Raw genomic sequence first — 12,823 nt, 5'->3', positions numbered from 1 at the left:
CACCTAACCCAAGAGGTGCATAATTTGTGTTATACAGCTCCCCTGTTAGTTTCATTTCTTGCGCTTCTTAGCTGAAAGCAGCCTGTGTGTGGAATTACACAGTACTGAAACTGGTGCAGCATAGCAGTCCTCATAGTCTCTGTAATCACAGATAATTGTGGTTCTATTTCTTCGTGGAAGCAGAGAGCTGAAACGATAGGAGCTTCCACCTCAGACAGAGGCTTGCGTCAGCCCTGGGAACAAAGGTTCGTGATGGTGGGCAGGGTTTCTACGGGTACTGTGTGATCTGGCTGCAGAAGAGACAGGAAGAGAAAGAGGAACAAGTCTGAGACATGGCCAAAGAAGGACAGGTCCTGAGAGAAAAAAACCAAGGAGAAAAAGGTAGAGGGAGGTCAAGCATTTGGGGAGCAGCTGTTGACTAAAAGAAGGATTACCACAGGGAGTCATATCCCGTCCTTGGGACTACGGCAGCGCTCAGAGAAAGCAGACTTTGTCCATTTTTTGTGATAGAATAGGGTTACACAAAAGATGAATGGGTTTACTATCAGGTTTTTTCCTCTGATAAAAAACCCTACAGACTGTGAGTTTTGGCTTATGTCCAAAATAGTATTGCTCAGCAAACGTTCTCAGAAATCTCATGATTTGTGGCAAAGCACACGTGGCAGCTTAGAAGTAAAGCAATGCTCTTATCCTCATGCTGTAAATAGGAAACGGAGAGAGCACACATTGCTGAATTAGGGTGCCAGCTGCTTAGGCCACCACCCTCAGCACCTCTCCATGGGCCGTTTCATGCTTGCTCTCAACCATGGTCTCTTACTACACCTGGCCACGATTCAGTCCTGCCTAACTCCTGAGCACCTGCTGCCACTTAGGCCTTATTCTCATCTGTCAGAAAGGTAATTCACCCTTGAGCAGTAGTTGGGAGGAAGCTCTGTTGGGAGGATCAGGCTTTGCAAGTCAGAGCAGCAGAGCCGCCGCTTCTGCATCATGCATGGCCGGGGTTGCCCGCAGGGTTGGGCTCATAGCTGCGGAGGCAGAGCACCGGTGTGAAGGGCAGTGCAGGACAGCAGACTGGCGAAGGAAGGTGGGCACGAAGGCTGCCTTGCTCCCTGCCCTTTGCTGTGTCACAGAGGACATAATTCTCCAACTGAGGTGTCCAAATGCTAAGAACCAAATTGGAGAAGGTCTGATTTAAGTTCTTTATGTTTTAACTCTGTATTTGGAAACAGTGCCACTCAGCGCTCTCTGCCTCAGTTTCAGCTTCTGACTCCTAAGGACTTTAAAGTGACCTGGCAGGTCCCTTGGGTAAATCCCCCAGAACACATGCCTGGTGGTCCCCATTTTGCGGAGGGTTCCTGACCAGGGCCACACCTCTTCTCTTTCACCTTAATGCAAAGCAGAACATTGTAGAAAAATAGTTAAAAGGCAGGAGGGATCAAAGTAAGACAGAAGCTGATGTGCTATTTTTTCTTCACTTCTTGTGAAGAAAACACTGATTTGTTCTGCTTGATGGTTGTAGGGGAAGTTTGGACATTCAGACTCGCTTTTCTGCCTGCAACTCTAGCAGGCTTGCTGGCAGTACAGTGCTGATGTTTCATCTGTGAATCGTTCTGTAATGTTTCTTTTCTGTTTCTTATCAACATTTTTTCTCTTTACCATTTCTTAAACCCTGACCAGGTGCAAGACAAAATTTTGGATGACATTTGCATGTTTCAGGTGATCACAGAGACCTAGGTAGCAGTGGTGAAAATAGCTGAAAATGGTTGTTTGAAAGGGGAAGTATGGAGGCAGATGCTATTCAATGTCAGTTATAAAGTTGGTGAGCCTGAAATGCTGTTGAGTCAGATATGCAAAATTAGGATATTTAGTTTCAGCAATGCTTTAGTTTCCTATTTTGAAACTGAGAAAATGTAATATAATCCAGTTAATGGGTGAATTAAAGAAAAATGACTTATTTTCCTCTGTGTTTCTTTTATAATGTTGAAGAACCAGTCTAACATCTTACTAGACATAAAAAGTGTAACAGGGTTTTGTAGGCTTTGATTGCATAGGTTTTCACACAGTCTTGTAAGGCCGTAATCTCAGAGCTGTCAGGGACACAAGTAGTCCAAAAGTAAAATGTTTCTAATGTTTGTTAAGTAATAAAGCATTGCAAGAAGTACAATTTTAGTTGTTTAAGATGCTAATCTCAGAGAAGTGCTGTTTTCTGGTTTATTCCAGTCAGTATTTCAGTGGTGCTTGGCAGATGATGCAAATCCCAAAGACAAGAAAAAAGAGCACAGCTAATTGCTGAAGAGAAAGCAGTTTTAGCAAGCAACCTGCCTTCAAGCCAAATAGCCCTCTTCATCAGCATGAGGTGTTTTTACAAACAAGGTCTCTATTCCTAGTTTACAGATGGGGAAATGGAGGAAAAGAAGCAAAACCATCCACTGGATTTTGCCTATCAGGCTCATGTAAAATGAGGACCAAAACCCCACAGACGAAAACTGGTGGTGTGCAAGGATTTTACTTTTCAAAGAAGCGCCATTATTGGAAACATTTATACCTCAAACAACATGCTAACTGCTTCAGTGATGCTTTCTCCCTGCCCCCTCTTTTTTTAAATGTGTGAGGTAGAACACTTTAAATGCTATTACTGTATCATGGAAAAGGTAGTCCCACAGGATAGATACAGCGTGATGAAGTTTTTGCTTTGTCTGATTTGAAGTGCCTAGCCTTTTGCTTTTTATTGAATGTGCCCTTGTTCTGAGATTACAGGAAACACTAGCTGTTAGCAGTGCTCAGCTGGCTTTCTCAGTATCATTCACTATTTTGCATGCCCCTCTCGCATTAGATTACATTTTCATCCTCCCAGAATCACTCTTCCACCGCATGTGTAGCTCCGTATCCCCTTCGGGACCTATAGGGTGTTAGAAGAGGAAAAGTGGTGAAATGCAGCACTTTCACCCTTGTGGTGAATCCTCTGCCACGTGCAGCCCACTTGCAGTGAGATTTATTCAGTCGGCACAAATCATCAGGGCATCAGCAAGTGCTAAGGTTTGTCAAACACTTTCCTCTATGCCAAATATTGTGACTATTTTTAAGGCAAACTCTAAAGCCTCCATGACCTGTAGCAGATCATTTGTATATTTAGGCAGGCAGGAGTCCTAGGGAGCGCTTTTTCGCTGGCTTCTCAGTCAGCCCTTCAGATTTGACTGAGTTGTAAGAAGCAAGGAATTGGCATTTCTTGTCAGTAGTTTGTGTGGTGCGGTCTGAGTTCAGCTGAAAACCTTCCCAGCCTCTACCCCAAATTTGCAGTTTGTTCCATGGGTGATTTTAATTTAGGCATTTCCTAAATTTGGGGGGCTTAACTTTGGAATATTTAATAATGCTTTCCCAGTAGCAGCATGTTAAACATTTTAAATCCAGGTATTTAAAGCTACCATATAAATCCATAATGATGTACTTAAACTGTCACTTGTGAGCAAATGATTTGTGTACCTGAGTATCTACTGACGACTACAAGTACCTAGCTTCTTTTTTTTTTTTTTTTTTTTTTTTTTTTTTTAATTCTTTCCTCTCCCCTGGGAGAGTTACACAGACGTATACTCTCACTGCACAGAACTAGTGTGTCAATTTGTATAAATTAAAAAATAGGAGACAGATGACTTCATTGCATTAACTTGAAATGAAGGTAGGATGACAACTTAAACTGCGTGATTACTTTTGACATTAAGGTGATTAAAAACTCATCAAGTTTATAAGCTTGAGCTGTTGCCTTGCTGTCCTAAGCCAAAGATACCTGATTTTAAAGAAGTTCAGAGGAGGTAAGAGGCGTTGGACAGACTCTGACTTCCTTACATATGTTGATAACTAAATAGTATAGGGCTGGTTTTACTGCCTGATGGAAGAGAAAGATACTATTTCCTATAATGGTATGCATGAAAATCTGGACTTAAATCAGTTGACTTAAAATTAGCATGTGATTTAACATCCAGTTCCCTAAACCATCCACTTGTCACTGCTCGAATCAGCTAAGATGCATTTTTTCAGGACACTCAGAAGGATTCGCTGTGTGTATGCACATTGGGTAATTGCATGAACAGACTGGCATAAAAGAAGCAACTGATCTGAATGAACAAACCGTTTTGCTTTGCCCAGAGCTGAAGCTTTCAGACTAAATGCATGTAAACAGGCAGTTGTAAGTGCAGCCAGGTATCACAATTTGATAAAGTAGCTCAATGTCAGTGAAAGTTCAAGCTTAATTTAACAAATTCGTCATTTTGATGAGCAAGCTTACAACCTCCGTTTAGTTGTGGGTATGTTTCTTGTGAATCATATTCATTTTCTCCAATGATCCAAAAGCCTGTTTCTTTAAGTGGAACTCCTGTCTTATTTTGCTTTTAGAGTGGAGAAAGGCAGGAGGAAGGAAGAAGGCAGAAGTAGGGAAAGGGATATTTTTTTCTACTATGTGCTCAGCAAATTTTTTCCCTGTTTGGAAACCTCCCTCTGTTTTCAATAAGATCCAACGTTCTGTCTCGATCTTAAGTCACAGGTCACATTTAGCAAATGATCTACTAAGCAGGTAAGATGTAAGTTGAAATCCTCATGATCAGTTTACCACAGCTTAAATGTGGAAGTATTCCCCTCTTGCCACTGACAGTCTTTCCACAGAAAGGGGTTAGGAAGCAGGCTAAAAAGAAGCTTCACCCTCGGCGTGTGAGCTGTACTGGCCCCACTGCCGCACGTGACAGAACTTCCATGAACTTTGGCGGTGATGCTGAACTCTTATTTTCAGGAATAGCCAGAAGAAATTGAGTGTGGGTACACTGAGACCGCAATGACAAAATGATACTAGACCATGCTAAGCCTGTGCCCCCAAGATGCCATGATTGTTGTTGCTTGTGCTGGCAGTATTAAAGGTATCATGTGGATATGTGTCAGGGCTACCACGGTACTTTTTATTGCGATGTGGACATACCCTTAAAGCTCCTATCAGTGGCCAAAATAAAGCTGCTGGAGAATCAAGTTGAAAAGCGGTGTGATAACTCACGGTACCTCTGGATTTGGTCTGTGGCTCAGAATATGTGTAAAGGAGGCCGGAGGACTTCTGATCTGTTAACACACAAAGGGGTACATATTAAGAGAACCAGGCAAAAAAATAGCTTACTTAATTTTTTTCCTTCTCTGAGCTGATTAGGTTTGTTTCTGAAACGTGTCCAGCTGAGTTTGTTGCTTTGGATTCTAGTTAGGCATTAAGCTAACTTTGCACGTAATTTCAAAGAAATAAGTAACAGTTCTATTCCAAGTACATTATTAGCATACCCCAGGAGACTGCGTTTTAAAAATGATCCAGCTCCTGTCAACTAGATTGACTTCAGTGGCTGCCTTTGTAAATGCATCTCATTTTTCTTCAAATCATCCTCACAAAAAAACCCTGACCTCCTTAAACCTAAGTATCTTGGAACTGTTAGGGAGGCCAGTGAACCAAGAAAACTACTGCCTACACTTCATCTCATGATTGACGGGCAGTGACTCACTGAAAGGTATGAAATTGCAGAGTCCAGATCCTGCTTTTGAAAACAAGCATAGGAGAGATTCACAGAAGTCCTTCTCTAAAAAAACATGTTCGAGATGATTTAGCAAAACTCTGGGCTCGTATTCTGCAAGTAATTGGAGACACCATATTGCATTCAGGACCACAGTCTGCCAGCCACTGAACATCATGAACTTTCATTATTCCCGTGAAGGCTTATTCAAAAAAAAATTAACTTTTTAGTTATTATTGTTGGGAAAGATGTAGCAAGCAGGAAACAGAAGTCAACCCACACTTCAGAAAGGATGCTGAAATCTAGTTGTGTTATTGTCTGCTGTTGTTTGACACACTTTTCTGGTGCTGATGGAACTGAAGTCAAATGCCTACTTCCTTATGTTAGGAGAAGAGGATGGGTAGTACAGTCTGCTGATGGCTACAGAGCACTTATTTCTAAAAGTAAAAGGGAAACCGGAGCTGGAACTACCAGAGCTGCAACTGACCTGAGCCATCTGATTCTGGTTTTGGGGTACAGTATGGTACAATCTAATGGATGACTGATGTTACTAGCTGTGCTTAATTAACATTTGACTGCTCATTTGACTGCTATGAAATTCGTTGTAGATTTCTTTCTTTTAAAAGAAAGCAGGAGGAGATCCACTACATAATTTGAGAGGCATCATCTCTTGCATGGATTACTTTGGGAGCCTGTTTTCCAGGAATACAAACTCCCAAACCATTAAATACTTTCTAGGACTGGGAAGAACTATCAAAATTCTGGTAATACATTTGGTTACTTAGCTCTTGGGCAATTTTTTCCTGCAGTTTCAACATTCTTTAAAACTTTGGCCCTGAAGAATTTTAGCAAAAAGCTCCTGTTCATGGACTACAGATGCTTTTTATTTCATAGATTTTTCAGTCATCATGTTATTCATAGATCAGTAACATTTATTAAAAGAAAAAGAGAATCTTTCTTATACTTGCAACAATTAAAGACTGTAAAGAGCTGCCGGGACATCAGTGTTGATGCTGGATCCTGTGTAGCTGTAATCTGTTACACAATAAGGTGGGAAGGACATTATTTTGCACCTCTGTAGAAATGTTTCTTATTGTTTATTTAATTTGAACCAATTTCAGCATTGTGTGACAAAATATAACAGAAGTCATTTGAACAATTCAAATCAGTTACACTCACCAGTGATCAAAGGTAGTATCTTTACAGACATATATCAGACAATATTGAGCATTGTTATATGGTGAAGCTGTTTATGGCACTTTCACAGACAGGTATTTGGCTTTCTAGAAATCAGAAGACAAAAGCACTGGAAAGGAAGATGTCAGGTTTAATCAGTAATGGACTTATGCCAATGAGAAATAGAGATGTGTGAAAAGTATACCAAAGATCATTTCTTCATAGCAAGCAGGCTTGGTCAGGATTATTCCTGAAATAAAATGGTTTAAGGCTTTTAGCACAGGCAGAGCAAACTGCAAGATGCAATCACCGATAGAGATAGGAGGATGAATGAACTGTAAGTATTGTCAAGCCATACAGAAGAGCCAACAAATATTCAGTGACTTCTCTAGATCTAGTAAACTGTTTAATGATTAATCGCTTTATAATTCCAACAGAAGCATAGTGAGGGGTAGTGTCTCAGATACTTTCGAATAAGTGTACTGGAATGCATTGCATTCATTTTGCATGACTATAATAAACTGATGGTTTTAGAGAAGTTATAATATGAAATTGAAAAAGATTAAGTATTCTTCCACTACTACTGCCCTGCAGAAAAATATGTAGTGCACATTTAATTTTCATTTCTTTCTTATCTTGAGGGAACTAATATTCAATGGTTACCATCATTTAAGAGCCAACTTATCTCTATAGAAAGTGTATCAGCTAATAAAAAAAATCATTCATCGGTATATCTAAAAATACAGTATTCACAGTCAGTGTAAAGGAATATAGCCATTTTAACTTTGGACCAGTTTTTAAATATTGTCTTAAATTAAAAAGTTTTGTAAAATGTCTGACTAATAAATGTTTCTACAAGGGAAATACAATACTTTGCTACATAGTGTGTAATATCCAAACTTCATAGCACTGAATATCTAAATGTGAAACTCCCTATAAACAATAGGAACAATAGGAAAATAGCTTAATTTGCCATTTTAATAAGGACAACATACCGTCAAATACAGGATGTAAACAGCAACAATGCCACTGAATTTTCCACTGCCAAATTAAAACACTATTCTAAGGCATTATTATTGTTAATCCATGTGATCATCCAGACATTATTTGTGATTAGTATCTCCAAAATGGGTAGCCATTGTTTGCACTCCTGTTTTTAAAACTGAGGAGACATTTTAAAATTCTCTTTGTATTCCAGTCTTGAACATTTCTTCTAGGCCGTAACTTGACTGGCAAGTTAAGCTGAGTAACAATTGCATTATTGATCATGTGTGGAAAAAACAAACAACCCGTTTCACAGCATTATATCCCATTCTGTACTGTTAGGAAGAATAAAATGACTTATTTATATGTATTTTTAACTTTTTATTTATTTTCTTAATGTATATGCAGAATGTATTTCGTTATTCTTTCTTTTTATATCAACAGTTATCTTATAGGAATTTAATTATATGGTACAAATCGTCGTTTAGTTATTTTTATACATTCACTAAGCCTCCATCAGTTCCATTTCAAGTAAAGGATGGTGTTACCTTTAACTTGAATGTTTTTCAGATATGCCTCCATATTAAGTCTACAGTGTGCTCAATGTTTCTGAGAGTTGCTGAACATTCTCAGTTCCTCCTGCCCATGAAGTTCTGCTCCTTAACCATTTGTTTTCTGAATAAATGATTCAGATTTATCCATAATATGTTCTTGTCTATGCTCAGACCTTTTTTCAGTATTCAAATTGAGAGATGAATTTCTTATCTCCATAAATTCAAAGTCCCCAATAATAATTTTTAGAATTCGTATTAAAAACCCAGTTCTTGAAACTCTTCCATGTGTCAGAAACTTTACTTATCTAAGTATGCCACTGAACTTCAGGACTCTGCTGTGAGACCAAAATAGCTTCTTTAGAAAGAACAATAACTTGTACTGTCCCTTTTGCCTTCTTGTGAATTTTGCTGCAAAATAAATTTGCCCTGCCATAAGGATACCTCAAAGTATATGAAACACAGACTTGCACATGCATGTTTTATATGGATTTGTATGTGAAAGAGCACGAGTATATATTAGATATAAATTATGGAAATGCGAAGAATGAAGATACATTTACTCTTTTAAAACACACAGTTTGTATTTTCTTTTCCTTTCTTTTTCTTTCCCCTCTGTTAAAAGTTCTTTCCATGATGATTTGCTTTAATAGATGTATAAAACTCATACTTTTTTCCAACCAGTTCTCACACCACATCAGCATAATTTCAGAGGTGACAGGTAGTTTCCTTATCATATCAAAGGTCTTTTCTCTTTGCCTCATCATCTCTTCTTCAAGTTAATGCTCACAGCTGGGGTAACATTTTCAACACGAAGAGTTCAGTTCTGGTTTTTCTTTTACATATTATGGAACACAAATGGCCTTTTCCAGTATCAGTGTTAGCTTATAGTTACTTGTCTTCCACTTAACCTCCAAGGTGAAATTCAGTAACTCTACAAGGCCTGCCCTGACATTAGATGTTGATGTGTGTCTACAGAGTTTCACTGCGCTGGATAGCTCTTTCCAAAGCATGCACGTAATCTGCCGCTCCAAGCCATGCACCCAACAAAAGCCTTGGTGTGCAGGAAATGGTTCATACGCCAGCTCGTGCCGAACAGATTACAAGCAAGCAAGAAGGAATGTGAGACAGCTAAAGTTTGCACTGTGTCATGTTTTAATTAGTGCTTGTTTACTGCAGTTTCTGATTTCATGTATTCTGCTGTTAACTTTCCCCCTTGGAGCTAAATGGAGTGACTAGAAAAATAACATGACTTTATTACAAAACTTTCAAAATGTTATGGAAACATAATTCTGTGGTGGCAGAAGTTCTGGGTGCCAGTTAAACACAATTGTTAATTTTATTAAAGATAAAGCAAAACGCAGGGCTACAAATCAGATAAAAATTTGGTGCTGGCCTGTTTTCAGAGAGAACCATCCTTGTCCTCAGGACTGTGTCCTGGGGGTGTCTCTGCTCTGCTACTGTTGTCCTCGGGAGGCGGATCACCTCTGGGATATGTCACTTACTTTGACGTGCCTGTAAAATTTCATTTAAAATTCGTCCACAGTCTTATTCTCCTGTATGACAGAATAACATGCCTTATGTGGTCTGTCCTTAACTATTCCTGCTAGTTGAGGCTAAATGACTTTTTTGGGGAGTGGTTAGACACTGAGATGACTTGTATTTCAGTGCGTAGTCCCTTCCTGAAAAATTACAGGGTAATATTATTCTTTCTTAGGCGTTTATTATCAGGGGATCAATCCTACATTTAGTCCTTCGGTCATCACTCTGACAAATGGTTTGATCTGCTGGGAGTTTCTGTTCCTGCGTGTTTGCAAGAAGTGAGCATCGTGACCTGTAGCTGCTGACACAGCTGCTGTGTGCCAGGCCCTGAAACTATGACATTTCCTGCTCAAGAAATAGACATGAATAAAAGACTTCTGCAACATTTCAGTGTGAATTCACAGTGATTAACTTAACTTCTAGGAGGCTTTAAGTCAAGTCGTTCAAAAACCTATCACAACATTCATAAAGTCAGTGCACATGTATGTGGTTTTTTACTGCTTTTCTGTTCTGTGCATCTTCCATCTAACACTTCTTTTTGTTCTTTTTCCCTTTCATGCAGTCACCTAATGCCGGAGACAAGGATGACCAAACACTGACGGTAGGCAGGAATTAGTATACGTCTGAGCATTTATTTCTGAAGAGGGAGAGTGAGACAAACCTTGCTGTGGTCAGCCACATGTCAGCCCTTTTCTGAGTTATTGGACTTTCTTTTCCCCCTCTGATGCTGCTATAGAATTTAAATATTTTTTCCCAGTGTCAAAGTAGTGAATTAATTCTCTTGATCAGTTTCTATTATTTCTCATCTAGTTTTTGGATGACATCAAAGATCAGTGTACTTGCTGTGTAAAAGTTTTCATTGCAAAAAATATTTCCTTCAAGTTTGTTTTTTTCCCTATAGTTAGGTTTAGGAAATCGTTAGTCAACAATTTGTGCACTCTGATTATCCCTTTTTATCCAAAAGGGTAGACTGCCATCCATGAAGCAGTTTTACTCTGTAGGATATATTCAATACATCAGTTATCTTAATAGACAATGACATGGGGAAAAGAATATCACCCATATATTTAAAAGGTGCTTGTATGTTAGCTCCATTACTGTGGGTGGCTGCACTGCCTTACCACTCCAGCACTCTGTTTTTGCAGTCAGTATTCACTGTATGGAACCAAAGTGAGGCATATGCTATACTCTGACTGAACTTAAGGGTTTTGCCATTAAAAAGGAGAACTTTTGGTTTTAAGTCACCAAAATCTTCCATCATTTTGATGATCTGAAAGTTCGCAATACACAGAGGCACTTAAAATGAGGACTTACTTCAGGGATTCAATCACAGGTTTCTACAAAGAAACAAATTATAAATTCATCCTGATGCAAGTATGTGGTTTTTAATTTCTTTATATTTTTGAGAGCTTTCATGGAGCTGGACATTTCTTTTCAGCTCTTTTACTGAGTCCTAGTAGACTAATGATTAATCTGATGGTCCATCCTCTGCAGAGAAATTGGATATATGCATGGCAATGCTTAATACAGGGTTTAATATGCTCCACTATAGGTAATGACTGAAAATGTTTCACTGTGTGATGAGATTAATTCATAGCGTTTCTGACTTGTTATCACAAAAAAACAAAATTCTTTCCCTTCTTTTTCTACTTAGACAAAGCCACGGCTCCAGCGGGGAGGAAGCTCTGCATCCCTCCACAACAGCCTAATGAGGAACAGCATCTTTCAGCTCATGATTCACACACTTGACCCACTTGCTGAAGGTATTTCTATTATTTTTTTTTAATTTTCTGTTGAAAAAGCAAACAAATACTTTTCTTTTTCCTTCTCCCCATGGAAGTGTTTTTTACATTTGTATTTACTTTCACCAGTCTTTTCTAGATGTGTTTGAATTTGCTGAGAGAGTGTTGCACTGCATTGGCATGGTATATATGTTCCCACAGAGACTTGCAACCTAAGAACTGTGTTCACTGTGGTACTAACTAAAACTGATCACCTGGTTGATATGTGTCTTAACCTCTGTTTCTCTCTACTTCTGGCTTCAGCATGAATGTAAAAATTACAAAAATTCTATCCTCTTGTACTTTTGTAATTCTACAGAGTTTTTGTTTTCTTCCCTAATTTTGATCTTAGTACATCAGAAAAAAAGCCAAACCAGTGAGTAGTTTGTCATATGGGATATAAAGAAGGATGAAACTCTGCTGGTTTGGCTTTGGGTAGGTAAGTGCTGAGCTTAGAGACAGCGCAGCTAACATTGCTCTGTGTTATATGTATGCTAACAGTTTGTTCGCATTATCCAAGTGTAGTGTAATTCGTATTCTTCGTGCTCAAAGACATAATTTAGAAGGAAGACATAATTTCTTGGTCTGCTGTGGGGTAATTTGAGTATCAGCTTCTGGTAGCCTTCAAAAAATTCACACCCAAGTCTGTGTTTGGTGAATGTGTGTCTATAGGTCTTTTCTTGCTGTAGTAATAATTGTGTTTGGAAATACACTTGTGAAAGAAATATGAGCGACTAAAGTGACCTAAAACACTACCAGCAGGGAAAACTTCCAGCCTTCAGTGGTTATAAAGTACATATAGCACCTTTTTGCATTTAAGTTGCTTAATGTTTCCCATTGCAACATTTCATGCTACTTTTTAAATTGCTCCGCATCTCTTGGACAAGGCACACCTACTTTGCCATTTCCATCTCAAAAAGCTGAAGCATGCACCCGTTGTGTCAACACAAGGGCAATTTTAGCACCTGATCATGGTCTGCCATACTGTACTGCTGCGACAAGAAAACTGAGTTCTGACTAGCAGACTTCCTATCCCAGCTTGTAAATTATAATTTTTCATGTCAATCCCTTGGCACTCCTCTCTTCCTTTAAAGCAAAGCTTCTGGGCCGCAGATGCATCTGTGATGTCTCAAATTGCACTAAGTGCTAATGCAAACAAAAATTCCAACCAAGAGGTAAATGGGTTTCATCAGAAGCAGGTTGGGTAGAACCCATTTTCAGGGAGAAAACCTAAATGATAGATGGAAGACCAAAAGGAAGC

General features: G+C 39.0%; 1 protein-coding gene across 4 annotated transcripts in view; it reads left to right on the top strand.

Moving 5' to 3' along the window:
- SLC24A2 (solute carrier family 24 member 2) overlaps positions 1-12,823 on the top strand; it is a 114,574-nt gene that overhangs the window by 46,719 nt on the left and 55,032 nt on the right. For 3 of the 4 annotated variants that reach the window (XM_064502844.1, XM_064502843.1, XM_064502841.1), the window contains exons 3-4: positions 10,344-10,382; positions 11,436-11,544. In XM_064502844.1, coding sequence (XP_064358914.1) covers positions 10,344-10,382; positions 11,436-11,544 — 148 coding nt within the window. The remainder of the gene's footprint in view (positions 1-10,343; positions 10,383-11,435; positions 11,545-12,823) is intronic. The other variant, XM_064502842.1, reaches the window with a different exon arrangement.

The sequence above is a fragment of the Dromaius novaehollandiae genome, chromosome Z (genome assembly GCF_036370855.1).
Source record: "Dromaius novaehollandiae isolate bDroNov1 chromosome Z, bDroNov1.hap1, whole genome shotgun sequence".
NCBI classification, from domain to species: Eukaryota; Metazoa; Chordata; class Aves; order Casuariiformes; family Dromaiidae; genus Dromaius; species Dromaius novaehollandiae.
Note: the sequence above shows the minus strand (reverse complement) of the source record. Positions and strands in the feature narration are given on the sequence as shown.